At 39.3% G+C, this 18,966-nt stretch overlaps 2 protein-coding genes across 3 annotated transcripts; both read right to left on the reverse strand.

Moving 5' to 3' along the window:
- Nucleotides 1–761: 761 nt before the first annotated feature.
- Nucleotides 762–11,818, reverse strand: LOC131307783 (alpha-L-fucosidase 2). 2 transcript variants are annotated; one of them, XM_058334468.1, is made up of 10 exons: nucleotides 11,423–11,818; nucleotides 10,285–10,430; nucleotides 8,587–9,497; nucleotides 8,193–8,325; nucleotides 7,607–7,765; nucleotides 3,135–3,359; nucleotides 2,908–3,009; nucleotides 2,628–2,763; nucleotides 1,831–2,026; nucleotides 762–1,324 (listed from the first exon to the last, which is right to left on the reverse strand). In XM_058334468.1, the coding sequence occupies exons 1-10, from the start codon at nucleotides 11,631–11,633 to the stop codon at nucleotides 1,021–1,023; spliced, it is 2,523 nt and encodes an 840-aa protein (XP_058190451.1). In that variant the 5' UTR covers nucleotides 11,634–11,818; the 3' UTR covers nucleotides 762–1,020. The 2 variants fall into 2 exon arrangements, with proteins under 2 accessions (XP_058190451.1, XP_058190452.1); XM_058334469.1 differs by having other exon boundaries at nucleotides 8,587–9,438; nucleotides 11,423–11,561.
- Nucleotides 11,819–14,655: 2,837 nt separating this feature from the next.
- Nucleotides 14,656–15,762, reverse strand: LOC131307647 (uncharacterized). The gene is made up of 2 exons (XM_058334270.1): nucleotides 15,491–15,762; nucleotides 14,656–15,386 (listed from the first exon to the last, which is right to left on the reverse strand). The coding sequence occupies exons 1-2, from the start codon at nucleotides 15,611–15,613 to the stop codon at nucleotides 14,970–14,972; spliced, it is 540 nt and encodes a 179-aa protein (XP_058190253.1). The 5' UTR covers nucleotides 15,614–15,762; the 3' UTR covers nucleotides 14,656–14,969.
- Nucleotides 15,763–18,966: the final 3,204 nt, after the last annotated feature.

An 18,966-nucleotide genomic window follows, 5' to 3' on the forward strand; every position in this document is an offset into this window, starting at 1 on the left:
GTCGCTCGATATGGATCCATTGCGATGAGAAGAAAATTGTGTTCTTAGACTTTTTTAAGTTGCAAACCCACTAATGGTCTATAATAGTCAACAATCACTCTGATGATTAGTTCTTAGGTTATTCAATGATTACCTTTGTGGCTATTTCGGATTCTCTGTCTCAATTTTGTTGGACTACACCGGTTCAAAAATTGGGACACTGTAAATTTCAAAATTTGATTATTTTCACATTCCATAATGTTTGATAATCAAAATGAATGAATTTTTATATAACCTAATTATCAAATCAAACTAACTGATTAAAGAATGACTTCATGACGTAATAATGTGACTTTAAGTAAGAGTCTTCTACTTTTTTATTTTGCTAAGACAAAGAGTAGAGGAAGGGCAACCAGCCATTTCGCCATATCAACCTTCTATGAGCGTGATCATACGAATTTTAGATCCACGACGGACTGAGGGATCAATCACCCATAGATTTCGACTACCCTACCAAGTATAGTGGATCACAATTGAGCTTTGCGGGATAACAAAGTTTGAGAGGGTACTTCGCAGGAGGATAAGTTTCGAGGGGTGCAATAGCACGGCTCGAGCTTCGGATCTCTTGACCACCTCAACCACTTGAGATCAAGCCATATAAGTTGATTCTACAAGCTGCAACTTTCCAATCTATCCCCTCCTAATAATTGCAACAACTCTTCCCTCAAAATGTTAATATGATTCATACCATTCCAAAAACAATTGTGCTGTGCATAACTAAATTAGTCGAAAGTTCGACGAATTTGTATTATTATGCAAGAAACAAATAATCATAAATACTAGAAGTACGAAGCATGTTCTCTCGTTTCTAAGGGAAGACAAGAATCCCCACCACACACACGAAAGAAACAAAACTAAGGGGAAAAAAGAAACAAAGAATTTCATGTCTCTCAAGAGTTTTTCCGCGGATACAAAAGGGAAAAGAAAAGAAAAGCTCTTCACAAGATCACTCTTGATCTTGGAGTATAGAAAAAAAGCCGCTCACAAGAGAGAGTACGTCTTCACGCATTTCAACTGCTTGTTAAACGTGTAAACTTTCCCAGACGACATTTTCACCGCGGTTGTAATTCCTCCACAATGCAATCTTAGGGAATTCTGATTCTTTGACCAAAGCCCAACTTCATGGAGATCTCCTTCAGTCCAGCAGATGTTGACTGTGACGCCTCCCCTGGCCTTCAATCCTTTAACACAACCGTTTGCCCATTTATCACGAGGAAGCGCCGGGAGCAGAAATAGGTCCTTCACAGTGCTTTGAACGAGCATTTCTGCTATTGCTGCAGAAAAACTGGCAATGACAATAGCTATATATCAGATAATATGTTTTCACTTTTTAAAGACCACAAAGTCAGAAATCTAGGTCGGTGAGGCTGTGTTTGGGTCGTGAATTTTGCAAGGGATTTATGGAGGGAAAGGAAAAGATGGAAGATGGGTAAGGAAGGACTAACGAGGTTATGAAGTAAAAAGGCCAAGTTTTCCCTACCACTTTCCTTGATAGATGCCACCACAAGTCCATAATCACAACAAAACCTTAGTTTAAACCAATAAACCGAGGCTCCCTTGGTAACTTGTTCTTTGCCTTGGCTGCTTTAACTGTTAAGACATGGATCCCTTCAGTTTTCTGATACAACTGACTTAGGAAGGTCAATGACTAGAATGTGACAAAGAAGCACGTTCCTATTGTCTTAGGAGGGCGCAAACACACACAGGCATACTGCAAGGTTTAAAATGGAGTATATTCTGAACATCTATATGGTTGACCAAGGTTAAAACAAACAGTCAAGCGCAACTTACCCAAAATTGGCATCGATTTGGAAAGGGGGGTGTGCAGTGAACAAGTTACTATAGATTCCTCCTTCATAATCACCTTCATGATCAGGATCCACCAAGTTAAACAAATGCTTCACCATCGTGTATGCACGTTCACTGTTCCGAAGACGTGCCCACAAAGCAGTTTTCCATGTAGTTGACCACCCTGGACCATCCTCTCCTGTTGACATAAATTCACCAAAAGAATGATGCTAATTGACAGTTGCTGGATATCGCCCTTGAGTCTTAATAAGATTGAGCTCAGAATTATGAGTAAGGAAACAAAAGAAATAACTAAAGCAACAAATGGTTACAGTCCTTGGAACAAGCTAATAGAATACAAACTATACAGTAATTGCCTGGGAAAAATACCACTATGATGAATGATGATTGTTATCAATGGAATGTTTTTTGGCGACGAATGGAATAATCGTATTTTGGCCTCCCAAAGGAATGCCCATTCATCTAAATGAATGAATGATGACTCTGTTTTAATACTAATGTACAAAGTGAACCAAATGCTAGACTGAGCTTTTCAAGGGAATGACCAATCCATTCCAGCTTTTGGATCAATGAACCACACACTAGCTAAGGGTTTCAGAAAGTCAGATAATTCTTAACGGACTTATGAATAATGCAGCCACGGAACGCTACAAGTTCAATTGGCAAAGTATTACAAAAACCCACCAAAAAGGGAGAAAATTAAAAGCTTGGGTGAAAACAGATAAATTGAATGGGAGATTCAAGAATGAAATGAACTTCCAATTTTCTAAGACACAGACCTCTTTTGTGCAGGGTATAGTCTGCAGCTTTACAGAGGTCAGGAGTTCTCTCAACAGTTATTGTGTGCCCCGGAAATAGGCCAAATAGGTGTGAAACATGCCGATGATGAACCTCGGGGTCCTCAAAATCTTGGGCCTACGATGAAAAAAAGGAAAACAATGTACTATTTATCAGTGGAGATTCGGAGAATGAAACAAACAGATTTGGTTCTACATCACAAACTTACTTGATAACTAAGCACAAAAACTTGGAAAGTTAACATTCAAACTCTTCACATACCCATTCCATAATGGAACCATCCCTAGCAATCTTAGTTGGATAAAGTCGAGGTAGAGCTTTACGGACTCTTTCAACCAGATCATCACCACTTTTACCCAATGCCTGTTCGCAAGTAATTCCAATTATGAAGCATTTCATCTAGAAAGCTAAACAAGAGCTGGTAACCAAGAAAAGCAAAATACACAGAAACTTGAGATTATTTTTTCGATTCAAGATAGGAGCTTTACCTCAGCCGCAGAAACTACTTCGGAGAAAACTTCTCTGATGATTGACATGTCCATGGTCGACGAGTAACTCACACTAGCAGGCTTACCATCAGGAGCAATAAAAGTATGTTCTGGAGAGGTTGATGGGTTGGTTTCAAGGAATCCTCCTTTGCCTTCTATCAACCAGTCCAATAGAAATGAAGCACATCCTTCCAGGATGGGATATGCCTTTTTTTCAAGAAAACCCTGATTATGCCAAACATTTAGCAGTGTTTCACTACCAGAAAGTTTTGAGTTAAATACTTTCCTTAATAAGAATAAAAAATATTTTGTGAGGTCCCCGACTACAAAATGATTACTGTTGGAATATTTAAGTAGTTGTTATGAGTCTTGTCCCACATTGGTTAAACAAGTCTTGTAACAAGTTATCTCTTAATATAAATAATAGTTATTTGTGTTAGGGTTCATTAACACCCTATACACTTTTTCTCATCTCTGACAACATGGTATCAGAGCTTAATCTTAACCTACCACCGTAGCCAATCTTAACGTACCACCATAGCCACTGCCGCCCTACGCCACCCACCATCACCGCTACCTCCGCTATCATCTTGACGCAACAAAAAAAAAAAAAAAAAACCTTAAAACGACCTACCCAAACCCTTTGGAATCCTAACACAACCTACCCACATTCATCAAAACCCTAAAACGACACTGTTCATGCGACTGTTCATCGCAGTACTGTTCACGTCACTGTTCATCGGTACTGTTCACGCGCACTGTTCGTCGGTACTGTTCACGCGCACTGTTCATAGGATACTGTTCATTGGCGCATCTGTTCACGTCGATCTTGCCATTTTCGATCAGAAACCTCTATTCAATCTGCTTGTCTCTTGGCGATATGATTTAAGGTGATTTTCTGAGATACAATCTGTTCCTCCTTCGTCCTTGGTTGTGCCAAGTTGTTCTCGATGCGGATTGGTGTTTATGGATGGTCTGCGGTACCGTTTAGTTGTGTTGGTTTAGTGTTTGGTTCAGTATTTGTTTGGTGTTGCTGTTGGTAATAGTCTTGAGTTTTTTGCACCGGCAGCATAGTAGTTCTTGTTGCGGTCTTTCTTGAGTTGATGATTATTTCGTTCGTATTGGAGATTGGTTACTGATTCGTTGTTGGGTGGTTGTTTCTCTCGACTTTAATGCTATCGGATCCTGTTTATTTGGGCCGTCATCTTGTCTTGTGAGTTGATGATGTTCATTGCTTGGTGATCTATTTTATTGCTTATTAGTTGTTCGGTGGTTCTTCGTCGGTTGCTAGATTGGTGGGTTGATTATTTATTGGTCGGTAGTTGGTGACATATTTGGTTGGTTGATCTATCGATAGTTGACTAGTTGCCTCTCATTGTATAGAGATATTTTTGCAATGAAATCTGATTCTACTTCCGTTGTTTCTGGTGCTTTTAGTTCTTCATTCAGTCGTGGCCGTAGTTGCGATCGTGATTCTGGGTACAGTGATCGGGTTTTTGACCATGTTTTTGGTGGTCGTGATTCTAGTCATGGTGGTTGTGGCTTTCGTCCTAGGGGCTGCATGTCAGAGGGAGGTGGCCATAGTCGAGGCCGTGTTTTCAGACTCTGTACTCATTGTGGGGGAACAAATCATACAGTGGAGTACTGCTATGACCTACATGGTTTTCCTCAGGCTCATCGGGTTACTCATTTCAAAGATGTTCGGCAGGTTACTCACTCTACTGCTATGGTGACTATTTCTGTGGAGGAGTACCAACGCCTTGTGTCACATCAGACAAGTTCCTCCATTGCTACGCTATCTCAGACAGGTTCTTCTGGTGCTTGTATTGCATCTTTCCGTTTTTCTATTCCTTGGGTTATTGATTCTGGTGCATCTGATCATATGACGGGTACTTCTACTATTTTTTCTGACCATCAATCTATTGATAAACCATCTCATGTTACCTTAGCCGATGGGTCTACCACTGATATTATTGGTTTGGGTTCTGTTTCTGTTTCTGTTACTCACCGTCTCTACGTCGTCATTTTGTTTGTGCTGATGTCACGTTTAATGAGTCATTACCCTTTTACTCAGGTCACCGTACTCCAGTTGACCTTCCTGCTGAGACTGAGTCTGTGTTTCCTATTTGCGTACCATCTGTGCCACCCTTGCAGGTGTATGTTCGTCGGCAGAAAGTATTAACAGCCCCACCAGTGCCTTCCGCCGCGCCTTCTCCGTCTCAAGATCTAGTTCCACAACCACCGACACCTCCACCACCGGCACCACCACCTCCGCCTCCGCCTCCACCTCCACCTTTATCATCACCTGGTCTTCCTATAGCTCTTCGCAAAGGTATTCGGTCTTGCACTTCTCACCCTATTGATCGTTTTGTGTCTTATGCTCACTTGTCGCCGTCCCTTCGTGCTTTTACTACTTCTGTTTCGTCTATTTTTGTTCCTAATACTGTTCGGGAGGCCTTATCTATTTTCGAGTGGCGGACAGCTATGGAGGTTGAGATGTCTGCTCTACATGACAGTGGCACTTGGGAGTTGGTTCCTCTTCCGCTAGGAAAGTCTACAGTTGGTTGTAGGTGGGTCTTTACGGTCAAATATCATCCTGATGGGTCTGTTGAGCGTTACAAAGCTCGTCTTGTTGCTAAGGGATATACTCAGACTTATGGTGTTGATTATGCTGAAACTTTTTCTCCAGTTGCCAAGCTTGGTTCGGTCCGCCTTCTTATCTCCCTTGCAGCCAATCTTGGTTGGCCTTTATTCCAGTTGGATATTAAAAATGCCTTTCTTCATGGGGATCTCCAGGAGGAAGTTTATATGGAGCAACCACCTGGGTTTGTTGCTCAGGGGGAGCGTAATCAGGTATGTCGTCTTCGCAAAGCACTATATGGTCTTAAGCAGACTCCTCGGGCCTGGTTTGGCAAGTTCAGTGATGCAGTTTTGAAATTTGGGATGAGTCGCTGTCAGTCTGATCATTCGGTTTTCTCTCTCTCATGTGACCGAGGGAAAGTATTATTGATTGTTTATGTGGATGATATTATTATTACGGGTGATGATCAAAAAGGTATTGATGAGTTGAAGGTATTTCTGCAGAGTCAGTTTCATACCAAAGATCTGGGAAGGTTGCGATATTTTTTGGGTATTGAGGTTGCACGATCTAAAGATGGCATTAGTTTATCACAGAGAAAATACGTGCTAGATATTCTAGATGAGACTGGTTTATTGGGGTCAAAGCCTGTCGATACTCCTATGGATCCTAATGTCAAACTGTGTGTTGATCAGGGGGAGCAGTTTTCTAGCCCTGACCAATATCGTCGCTTAGTTGGTAAATTGAACTATCTTACTATTACACGTCTAGATATCTTGTTTGCAGTTAGTATTGTGAGTCAGTTTATGTCTGCTCCTCGTTTTCCACATTGGGAGGCCGTTCTTAGAATTGTAAAGTATCTCAAGGCTCATCCAGGACGTGGTTTGTTTTATCGAGCTAATAGTCACTTACGTATTGAGGCTTTTACTGACTCTGATTGGGCAGGAGGACCTTCTGACAGGAGATCCACTACAGGATATTATGTTTTTCTCGGTGGAAACCTTGTCAACTGGAAGAGTAAGAAACAAACAGTGGTTGCACGGTCTAGTGCAGAGGCAGAGTATAGAGCTATGGCCCACACGACATGTGGGATTGTATGGGTGTGATCTTTTCTTGAGGAGATAGGATTTAGCGTACAATTGCCAATGAATATGTATTGTGATAATCAGGCAGCAATTCACATTGCATTCAATCCGGTATTTCATGAGAGGATTAAGCATATTGAAGTTGATTGTCATCTGGTGCGTGAGAAGTTAGTTGGTGGTGTGATAGCTACTCCCTTCGTGTCTACAAGTGCTCAGTTAGCTGACATATTTACTAAGTCATTGTTCAAGCCCCGGTTAGAGTTGTTATGTAGCAAGCTGGGACTTTGTGATATCTATTCTCCAGCTTGAGGGGGAGTGTTGGAATATTTAAGTAGTTGTTATGAGTCTTGTCCCACATTGGTTAAACAAGTTTTGTAACAAGTTATCTCTTAATATAAATAATAGTTATTTGTGTTAGGGTTCATTAACACCCTATACACTTTTTCTCATCTCTGACAACAATTACTTTCTGACTGCATGGTGCTTTCTAGAGATCTATGATTTTTGTTGATCTTTCCATTATTTTTCGCCTCCAGGATTACCAACCTCGTTCAATGAGCTTAGAATTCTTATATGCACGACATAACAAAAATACCAATCCTACTAATAGATACTAATGGAAAAAACGATTTCCAACACTGGATGATAACATATTACCACAAGGAGAACACCTAAGAGGGAGAACTACCTAAAGTGAGCCCTTTATTTAAGGCTCAAGTAACAAAAACGAGACTTTTAGATAAAAAATTATATAAAAGATGGCAAAGGGGTAAATGAAGAAAAGAAAACTAACAGAAATAGAATCTTACCTTGTCCATAGTATAGGTATAATGCTCCCATAGATGAGTGCAAAGCCATGCTCCACCCATTGGCCACAGAGCCCAAACAGCCTCACCCCGATCAGGAGATGTTTTTGCCCATAAATCTGACACTTGATGTGCAACCCAGCCCCTTGCATCATAGTTCACCTGTAACATTCTGTTACTAAATAAAAAAGTTGATTCTTAAAGGAAAATTGAGTGCACGAATGAATAGAGATATTGGAACATAATGCTGTCTACAGAATGACTGCGTATTTCCGGGCTTGTGATCCTCACTCGAACTAAATCGAGGTGTGACTTTACTAGTAGGAAAATGGACAAGAGTACGTTACACTACTGAGTCGTTGATGAGCAAGTGTTGCTCTGAGACTATCAAACTAGTTTGACGTACAAATTTCATTATGTACAAATGCTATGATTCATTGTTAATCTCTTTGCAATAGTATTTACTGAACAAAGTTCCATATGATGACTTGCGGCATGATTGGTAAGAAGTGTATAGTGAGAATATCCAGAATGAATAGAATAAACAGTTCACAAGGACCATATAATGTAAGCAAAAGATAATGCTTACTTGGGCAGTTTTACTACCATTGACCGAGAGAGAGGAAATGTAATCAAACAAGGGCTCCTGGCACTCGTGAAGGTTGCAAGGAAGGGCGGGCCAATAGTTCATTTGAAGATTAATATTCAAGTGCTGTGCACCACTGTAGAGAAAGAGAAAAAAAATCAGATAAATAATTTATTAAACAAAGAAGACGCAATCGAATAAGAACTCCTTTTTTCATGTGAATGAAAGATCTCAATTCTATATAGTATTAAGATACTTCAAGATGGGAGTCATGGGACATTATAAAGGAGCATGATGACGTCAAACCATAAGATACCGTTCAAAACCCAAGCCTGCACACACTCTCACACACAGAGAGAGAGAGAGAGAGAGAGAGAGAGAGAGAGAGAGAGATTACTCCCATGGTGGCTGTATATCGTTGTTCCATATACCCTGCAAATTTGCTACTTGAGTCCCTGGCCGTGAACAGGAAATAAGTAGATATCGACCATACTGGAACAAAAGCTCAACTAAAGAGGGATCTTCATCAACTTGAAAAGATTTCACCCTCTCTGCACTTGAAACCATCTTATCTTCACTACTTCCTAAATACAAAGCACCTTTGGAGGAGGAAAGTCTCTTCATCACCAAATACCCATTTTCTCCAACACCCTTCTTGGAGCTTTTTGAAAGCTGTAGTGAGACGCGATGAAAAAGGTTTTGATAGTCATCCAAATGTCGTGCATAAAGATCATCATATGACAGGTTTCCAATTGAATTCAATGTACTTTGAGCTTCTGAAGTAGGATTCCTTTTTGAATCAGAAGGTTTAGTGAACGGTCCATCAAATGAAGTTGAGGCCACAAAAAGAAAAACAGCCCAATCTGAACCCTCAATCTTCAACTTCTTGTCATCCAACACATGTATAGCACCAACACCATCACTAATCTTCAAATCGAGAATCCCATAAAATTGAATACCCTTAGGATTGTCATTTTCATTCAGTTTTGGGGAGTTTCTTTTACCAGGGCAACTTCCCTCGATGATAATCTGATTTGAGCCATTTTTCACTTGTGAATGATGATGCAGCTTGCTATCTAGAGATACTGTAAAGGAGAGAGACCCTGATTTGCTTCCAGAAATCTTTGTCACGATCACTTGATCTGGTTTTGAGGCAAAATGTTCCCTTGTGAACTCAACTTCACCAACAGAATATTTCACTTTAGTTGTCGCAGTATCCAAGTCGAGCACTCTTGAATATGTTGCCTCACTATATGAAGTATGAGAATCATCAAATTCTAGCTTGATATCACCCAGAAGCTGGTAAACCTTCATTATTACAGGAAAGTTACTAGGATAGAGCAAAGAGCAAATTCTTTCATCAAGATAGAAAGGTTATGAGTCTTATGACATTTCTTTAAGGATAAGCAATAGTTACCAAGACAAACAAAGCGGAGAATAAACACAAGTTGTGTGCCAAAAAAGATACTAGATGAACCATATACCTCATATGTAAGTTAGCTTTAATGGACCCTCCTCAACCAACTCTTGTGTAACGCTACTACCATTTGGATCTTTACCTAAACAACAATGGGGGCTTTAATTTTGCATATGAACCTCAATGGAAGAAAAATATTCTTGGAGATGCTAGAATTCGAAATTTTTCCACATGGACAAGGGTGCTAATCCAAGGAGATTGTTTGAGTGAAAATTTGCTTTAAGGATGCAATTGTGGACAGATGTTATGACAATACCATTGCTTATGAATGCTATCCGAGTGGTTTAATTCATTTCCAAGAGGCCTTTGGCCCAATGGCATCAAAGAGGTCAAGAGTTCAAATCCTCTTTCAATGTGCAAATTTAACTATTCTAACAATACTAACTTTGAGGATCAAAAAAAAAAAAAAAAACAATACTAACTTTCGCCGACAAGAAAAACAAAAGAGTGGTTTAATTGATTTTCCCAAAACCAATTCAAAGCGACGCCTTCGTAATTGCCTTTTCTAATATCCAGATGTGTAATAGCAAGTGATGAAACTCTACAAAATCACAAGATTCCACATGCATTTTGCGATGACAAATAGAGTGCTGAATGACTAAAAAATACAAGTCATACCTCGGAAATAATGCCCGACAACTTGACTGCTTCAGTTGTAGCTTCGGCATACTGGCCATCATCAACAAGCTTTCTAACCTCTGCGAGTGCCTTTGGAGCTTCTGGGTTCGTGTAGTTTCCAGGATTCCCAGTCCAAAGTGTATCCTCTACAAAAGGAAAACGACTTCAAGTTACGCAGCCAGTCCTGCTTTCAAACTTTTCCAGCCTCTTTGTATGGTGAGAAAGGGGAGAGAAGTGAAGAACGGATGGGATATGAGGAAAAAAATGACCTTTATTGGTTAATTTTATTTCTCATCAAATCTCATTCACATCATTTTTCCCTCTTCCTTTCTCACGATTCGAAGGCCTCTTGAGAGAGAGAGAGAGAGAGAGAGAGAGAGAGAGAGAGATCACTTCCAAAATTGTTCGAAGAAGAAAGCAATACCCACTATCTGAATTTATTTATTTATTTTGGAAAGTAAAACCACTATCTGAATTTGTTTATTCATCGGGTGAGAAAGGGGAGAGAAGTGAAGAACGGATGGGATATGAGGAAAAAAATGACCTTTACTGGTTAATTTTATTTCTCATCAAATCTCATTCACATTCTTTTTCCCTTTTCCTTTCTCACGATTCGAAGGCCTCTTCAGAGAGAGAGAGACGCAACCGACACACTTTCAATGCTTTTATCACGTCCAAAATTGTTGGAAGAAGAAAGCAATACCCACTATCTGAATTTGTTTATTCATCGAATGGAACTCCAGCCTAATTCCAACTATTTAGCTCATAGGCTTTCAATGATTAAGAAACCACAATAACAGGACACCAATTAGATTCAATTCTTGATTCCTTTTCCTTTTGCTTACAACCCATAGTTGCATCGGTATTGTAGTCATGTGAGCAACCATAACCGTTAGGACACGCCCAAAGATCCAACTATTATGAAACTTACCGAACAAAATGGCAAATGAAACTGGTAAAAATGCAAATGATTAAGCACCTCATTGCTCAAATGAACAACAAGAGAACAGAGCATTGAATTGTCAAAAGAAAAAAAAAAAAAACCCGTTGTATTGTATCCCTTTCTTTCCTCTTTTATTGGTAACCAAACAGTAACAGAGGAAAAAAAAGATAGGAGAAAGTTGTGGGGTTTTGTTACCATTGAGATTTAGAGTCTCCAACTGAACACCGCCCCAAACCATAGCCCCAAGTCGGCCATTACCAATTGGAACTGCATCAGTCCAGTGCTTGGCAGGCGCATTGAACCTAACTTCAAGTGGCTGGGAAGGCTCTGTTTGGATCAAGCTTGGTTCCCACAAGTCCTTCTCTGTGGGTCTCCGTACCATAACCCAATCCCCATCTTCTTCCATTGGACCCAGAATACAAGAAACTAGAAAGATTGTACTAGTAGCTTTCTGGGTGTACTTTTTGGTGAAAATCCTCTCTCTCTCTCTCTCACTCACTAGTCACTATTAGACTGGGAATTGAATTGATGAATGCGAAGAGAATACTATGAGAAAGTGAGAGGGGTGGTTGGGTCGGTGGTGAAGAGATGACAGCGAAGAAATGGCCACCAGTTTGCTTTGCGTTAAATTCACTCGGCAATGACAGCAAAGATGGGGCCTGGGGGACCAACAGATCACGAGCGGTTCTGTGTCTTCTGCTTTTTTGGAACCATCTGCGCCTGATATGGCAAATATAGCAAGCAATGTTCGTCATCTATTCCAAGGTTCGAGGCTCCTTCCGCCGAATTTAGGCGGTTAGGGAAAATTTTTCAGTGTCAGTTGGATACCACGTGGTATTCGTTCGGTGCATCCGAACTTTTCATTACATTTTTTTGATGATTTAGATTTGAAGAAAGAAAAAGAGAGAGAAAAAGTATTTGGATGAGAGGAGAAAGATGGTTTCAATCCGAGCCGTCCAAAAATATATTGAATGACCAGAATGTGCCGAGTAGGTACCACGTGAGATGTACCTACCCGGCACCAAAAAAATTCTCTGTTCTGAGAGAGGCCCCTAAAATTTGAATCATATATTTTATAGGCCGTTGATTTTGTCACTCTCTTTTTGTTAACGTCACTCTTCTCCAAGCATATTTTTGGTGCAAAAATACACTTGCAGGAGAGTGACATTAACAAAAAATGGAGTAGCAAAATCATTTTCCATCTTATATCATTGGATAGCAAAATTAGATTTTTCCACTAAGCATTTGTTATATAAGCGTATATTGAATATATATCACATACCTTATTATTTTTATTTGGAGCACTAATTTTGAGCCAAAATTCGGAATTTAAGTCGGCGATCTCATCCGGCTTAGCTCAAAGCCGGCCATGAATTTAGCAAGCAATATTCGATATCTTTTCCAAGTTCGAGGCTCCTTCCGCCTAATTTTTCTTTTTGGATGAGGTTTTGGTGCGGTCTTTTTTATTTGTAACTAATTCTTGCTACTAAATTTCAGCCAAATTTTTACCTCACATTGTTTGTCTCAACGAGGGGGATTGAAAAAATATAAAATACAAAACAAAAGTTGAACAAATTTTATACTACAAGATGACGGAAAAGACGGGTTGTGAGGTAAAAATTTGACCGAAATTTTGTAAGAATTTAAAGAAAGCAACTACAAATCCTGAGCCACAGAGCCACTAAAAAGTTAAGTCAAAGGGACCTAAGTCAACTCCAAAATTGCCCATATGAAAAACGAAAAACGGTCCATAGAAAATCAAACGGTCTAGAAACACATTTTAAAACATAATTTCAGAGAATTGTTTTTGGATTTTGATGTATGTGAACCTTATATTGAATGACTCCAAATACAATTATCTTTATTGTTATATTTAATATTTTACAATTATAAATCTTTGTGGGTCAGTCAAAGTCCTTTTTGATATACTTATTCATTTAGCATATTTATTACTCTGTAGTAAATAACAGTACAGAGTACAACATTGGTAGACATGAACATGGATTTCGTTATCGGTCATGATTCTCATGACCTTGTAAAATCCCCATCAAAAATATCTTTGGAGGTGGGTACCTTGATGGTTTGGCATTTTCTGAAAATGCCAACGCCACGCGGCGGTGCTCTAAGAACTCTGAATAATCTCTCTTTTTAAAGACCTCTCAAATGAACGAGGAGGACTCCGCTTCCTTCTTAGGGGTTTCTTACTCGGTTTCTTGTTACTTTTTACTTCATTCATCATCCATTCATATGAGTAGTAGGGCTAAAATTTCAATACACATGCCTTCACTACTAGAGAAACCGCGGAAACACAAACTGGGACCAACCTTGTCATTCATTCCAAAGCACTTGAGCGATTGGAGGAAAGGGGGACAAGGGGTAGATGATCATAAAACATTGAAAGGATGAGATTTTCACCTCCGAATCACACAGGCTAGAACCATCCTTGTCATTGCTTCTATTTTCTTTCATCGCGCTCTTCTGTGCCCTTTTACAATCCACTGTCTTTGTGTTGATTCCCGATCCATTTTTAGTTTTTGGGCATGACTTAATATCATATCCATCGTGTTTATACTCATCATAACTTGGATCTTCCGTAAAATCTCAACTTTTACCTCACAAGGTTCACCATATCCCAAATCAAGAACAAATGATTTTGGAATTTCCTCAGAAGCCTCGCTCCAAGGGCAGTGGCGGACTTACTAAGGGGCACGTGGGGTCACGTGCCCCCACACCCTCCCATACTATTTTTTTAAATTAAGGTTTTCTCTTGTTTGATTTAGCGGTGCAAAATATAGTCCGCACATTATGGATCTTTTCTCGATGATTCAAGACGTGTATAATGTAGAGATTGTCAAATAATTTGTCCACACAAAAAATCAAGTTGATTGGACTCTAATAACAACTTGATAAGAACAAATTTTTTGTGTGAAAAATGATTAGACCGTGTATTTTTTATGAGTAAAAGTATTTCGATGGAGTTGTTTTAGTTTAAAGTCTAATCAACGTAGATTTTTTAATGGACAATTTACATGACGAGCCCTATCATATGAACGGTTCGGATGGATGAGGGGAGATATAATTGTGGACAAATTGCATTTGCAGTGAATCTGGGTCCTTTTATTAAGAACAAAAAATGAAAACAAAATTTTGGAAAACGTATTTCACCGCTAGCTTCACCACTCAAATGAAAAAATCTAGCAGAGAATGCACGTGTGGATATGCTTGAAAACTTTTGGAATGGTGTATATTTGTAGTTGACGGTGAAATTCTTTAAAGTTATAAATGATTATGTGCCCCGACTATAAATAATTTCTGGGTCCGCCACTCTCCAAGGTATATTCATCCGCAGGTAAATAATATCCAACGATACCAGCATGCAGCAACATAGCGCAATCCATCTAGCTACTTTCCAATACCCTTACGAAATGAATTTACGAGCATAAGTTATGGAAGGATAATCAAGTCTATAGATATAATTTGTCACATATCTCCGCACAGAGTGGATTACAAAGCCAAAAAGACCTTTAAGGTTCTTTACAGGAAACTATTGCTTCATCTCTGTCAGCTCTGTGTACAATACCAACTCAAAATAGCACAAAGAGAACGTTAGCAAAGGCTCTGAACCTGATTTACAAACTATGATAGCTAGTATCACGTTTAAGAGCCACGGAGATAACAAGAAGAAGCAAAATGCAGAATTGCAAAAGCTGTCATTTGTCGCATAATCTTTTTTTCGTGCCTTCTATATCGTTTGTATGACCAGTGCATCGTCTTCCTCCTCGTCTTCTTTGGATAATTTGTCCAGTGGAGGCATTACAACGGACTCATTCACAAGCTTGATTTCGTTCTTTATTTTGTCGAGCTCAGCTTTCACGGTTGATAATTCTAACGTTAGCTCCGTTCTTTCCCTGTTCCAATCAGCCCTTTCATTATCCCATTCTTGTTGCATATCATCGACCACGGATGATAATTCTAACGTTAGCTCCGTTCTTTCCGTTCTTTCCCTGTTCCAATCAGCCCTTTCATTATCCCATTCTTGTTGCATATCATCGACCCTCTCTTGTAATCGTATGCACTCACTACCAATCAGATTTAGCTCATCCAAATGTTTGTCACCAGTCAGAAGTGGTTCGTCACACCATTGGAAGAACTCGCATTGCTACCAATGACATGAACTAGTAGTTAATAAGGACGTAAACAGATGCATGTTGAGAGGAACAAAAGAGAGAGAAGACAAGAAAAAAGAAGGCATAATACACTTACGTTATTTGGATACTTGGGACAACTGTAGAACATCCTGTAAGGGTTTCTGTGGGTCTTTGATGTCCATAATTTTGCAGAAAGCCCACACGAACACGTGAGTTGTGAATCTTCTGGGGAATCCATAATCTACAACACAAGTCCTGCTCATGATGGGACATTCTGCTGTGAGAATTTGAAGCGAATTGAAAGTCACATTCTCGATTTCAATATATCTCATGTTCCACGAGTAAATTGAAATCCAGACACCAAAAATATTTGTTGCGATTGATCACCGAGACGTGAAAAAACCGAGCAGCACCAACAAAAAAGTGGTCACTTGAAAATGAACTGAGTTCACTGTCTTTCTCAGATATGTCCCGACCTATTACCTGAGCACGGGGGAACTCTAGCCCTATCGACTAATTCGCTTTTGTCACCAGCAATTTCAATGATCAGAATATTGAAAACCAATAACCATAACCCCAAGGGATTGCCGGTAGTCAAAGCCTGTGGACTAAGGTTTATGCCCTTTTAAGGTCTCAAGATCGAAACCACACCTGCTATATATCAACTGAAGCACATTCACTTGCATTACTAGCAACATAAATATAAGATACTCAAGAATTTAAGCGCCTACGAGTAAATACGTAGACCTTTTTCGAGCCCCGCAGATGCTTTTATGCTACATCGATCAAAGCTAACCTAAGTGACACATATTCCATAATAACAAAAAAGCGATATACTCTCATAGACATAAAATTTTCATTGGTACAATATGAGAAAACCCAAGGTTGGCATGTAATCAAGACTTTGGAATTTGCTCTCTTAAAGTTTTAAGTTCGAAACTTATTTTTCGGATCAATTTATACGGAACTTTGCTCCAATTTTAATTGAGTTTTCCGCACTTGGGCAGTGGGTTCGAGTCACAAGATTAGTCGGACTGCGAAATATGTATGAAAATAGCAGAAAAGAAAGAATCGACCGGGTGCTTTATAACAACGGTAGAACGGGGCAGGTCCGCTGAAAGCCAAATTGGATAAAGATCGCGCTACTTACTCTGCGGAAATCACCATTCACCCGACTGGATATACAAACACTCTATAGGAGAGAGAGAGAGAGAGAGAGAGAGAGAGAGAGAGAGAGGCTTGAAGGAGAAGCCAAGGGGGGTTCCGATAGGACATAAAGGAAAGTTACCCCGAAGATGTCGATGGTACCAAATTGCCATTGGCTTTTACCGTAAATACGCGCGAAGTATATCAGAGATGTTCAGCAATAAGGAGAGATTATTTGGTGCTCCCGCCTCCAATCATTACCCCCATTTATTTCTGTTCTTTTGTGTTTGTTCTGAGCTAAAAAATGGTTATCGACATTGTTTATTTTGTTTAACTCGTCGAGAAGAGACATCCACTCAGCGGGCAGCTCGATCGGACTTCGTTTCGCATATGAATGAATTGAGTTTACGCCAAGAAAAATAAAAGGTTGGAGTTTCAAACCATATTTGGCTTCCTATTTTCTCTTGTGCAAAAGCAATTTGCTCATTTACAAAAATGAACACTCATTATACTGATTTTGTTCTTCTTGACCAGTTATACAACATGAACAATTCCGATAATTTTTTTTAGTCTTGATTCTCCTAAACAAACCCAAAAAAAAAAAAAAAAACTTGACGGTATTAGACCCTAATTAGACACTGAACTGGAACTCAGTCCCGTCGTGGGAGTCTTTTGCCTTTCAAAAAAAAATTGTGGGCAAGGAGAGTGAAGTGCAGGTGGTTCCTCTCTTATACTCCAGTGCACATGTGCAAGGTTCGATTTTCGTAATCACTCATCCCCTTCTCCAAATCCCCTAGGATAGACAAGATTAACGAATAAAAAAAAAAAGAAGAAGAAGTTGTGGGAGGCTTTTGGAGCATGCTTCAAGAGCACAATTTTTTAGCAAGTAAAGCACTAGATTTATGTTTTGGTAACCTGTCAATTTTATTTGGCGTATTGTCTTGTCATATCACACCACTATTTGTTAAAGATTTCACTGCACTTATGATGAGACCGAAACTAAGGTCCCAACACATGTGAATGAATATGTTTCGCCCTAATAAGAGGTTATTGAGACAGGAGACTAACCTAGCTGGGTTTGTCCCACCAAGTTTCATAATGTACCTTTTCACTGACTTTTTTATATAAGCCCAGTGGACGAGGATGTTCATGGCCCAATAAAGGCGAGGCCCAATCAGCCATACTTATACTTTTGGGAAAACATAGTACTACAAGAGACAATCACCTTGTTTGGTTGAGATTTTAGAAAGTTATTTTTGAGAATTGAGTAGTAATGAATGGAGAGAAATAGAGAGAGAAATTTATTGAAAACTGAGCCATAGAGCCACTAAAAAGTTAAGTCAAAGGGACCTAGCTAAGTCAACTCCAAAATTGCCCATATGAAAAACGAAAAACGGTCCATAGAAAATCAAACGGTCTAGAAACACATTTTAAAACATAATTTCAGAGAATTGTTTTTGGATTTCGATGTATGTGAACCTTATATTGAATGACTCCAAATACAATTATCTTTATTGTTATATTTAATATTTTACAATTATAAATCTTTGTGGGTCAGTCAAAGTCCTTTTTGATATACTTATTCATTTAGCATATTTATTACTCTGTAGTAAATAACAGTACAGAGTACAACATTGGTAGACATGAACATGGATTTCGTTATCGGTCATGATTCTCATGACCTTGTAAAATTCCCATCAAAAATATCTTTGGAGGTGGGTACCTTGATGGTTTGGCATTTTTTGGAAATGCCAACGCCACGCGGCGGTGCTCTAAGAACTCTGAATAATCTCTCTTTTTAAAGACCTCTCAAATGAACAAGGAGGACTCTGCTTCCTTCTTAGGGGTTTCTTACTCGGTTTCTCGTTACTTTTTACTTCATTCATCATCCATTCATATGAGTAGTAGGGCTAAAATTTCAATACACATGCCTTCACTACTAGAGAAACCGCGAAAACACAAACTAGAACCAATCTTGTCATTCATTCCAAAGCACTTGAGCGATTGGAGGAAAGGGGGACAAAGGGTAGATGATCATAAAACATTGAAAGGATGAGATTTTCACCTCCGAATCACACAGACTAGAACCATCCTTGTCATTGCTTCCATTTTCTTTCACCGCGCTTTTCTGTGCCCTTTTACAATCCTCTATCTTTGTGTTGATTCCCGATCCATTTTTAGTTTTTGGGCATGACTAATATCATGTCCATCGTGTTCATACTCACCATAACTTGGATCTTCCGTAAAATCTCAACTTTTACCTCACAAGATTCACCATATCCCAAATCAAGAACAAATGATTTTGGAATTTCCTCAGAAGCCTCGCTCCAAGGGTATATTCATCCGCAGGTAAATAATATCCAACGATACCAGCATGCAGCAACATAGCGCAATCCATCTAGCTACTTTCCAATACCCTTACGAAATTAATTTACGAGCATAAGT

The sequence above is a fragment of the Rhododendron vialii genome, chromosome 11a (genome assembly GCF_030253575.1).
Source record: "Rhododendron vialii isolate Sample 1 chromosome 11a, ASM3025357v1".
NCBI lineage: Eukaryota > Viridiplantae > Streptophyta > Magnoliopsida > Ericales > Ericaceae > Rhododendron > Rhododendron vialii.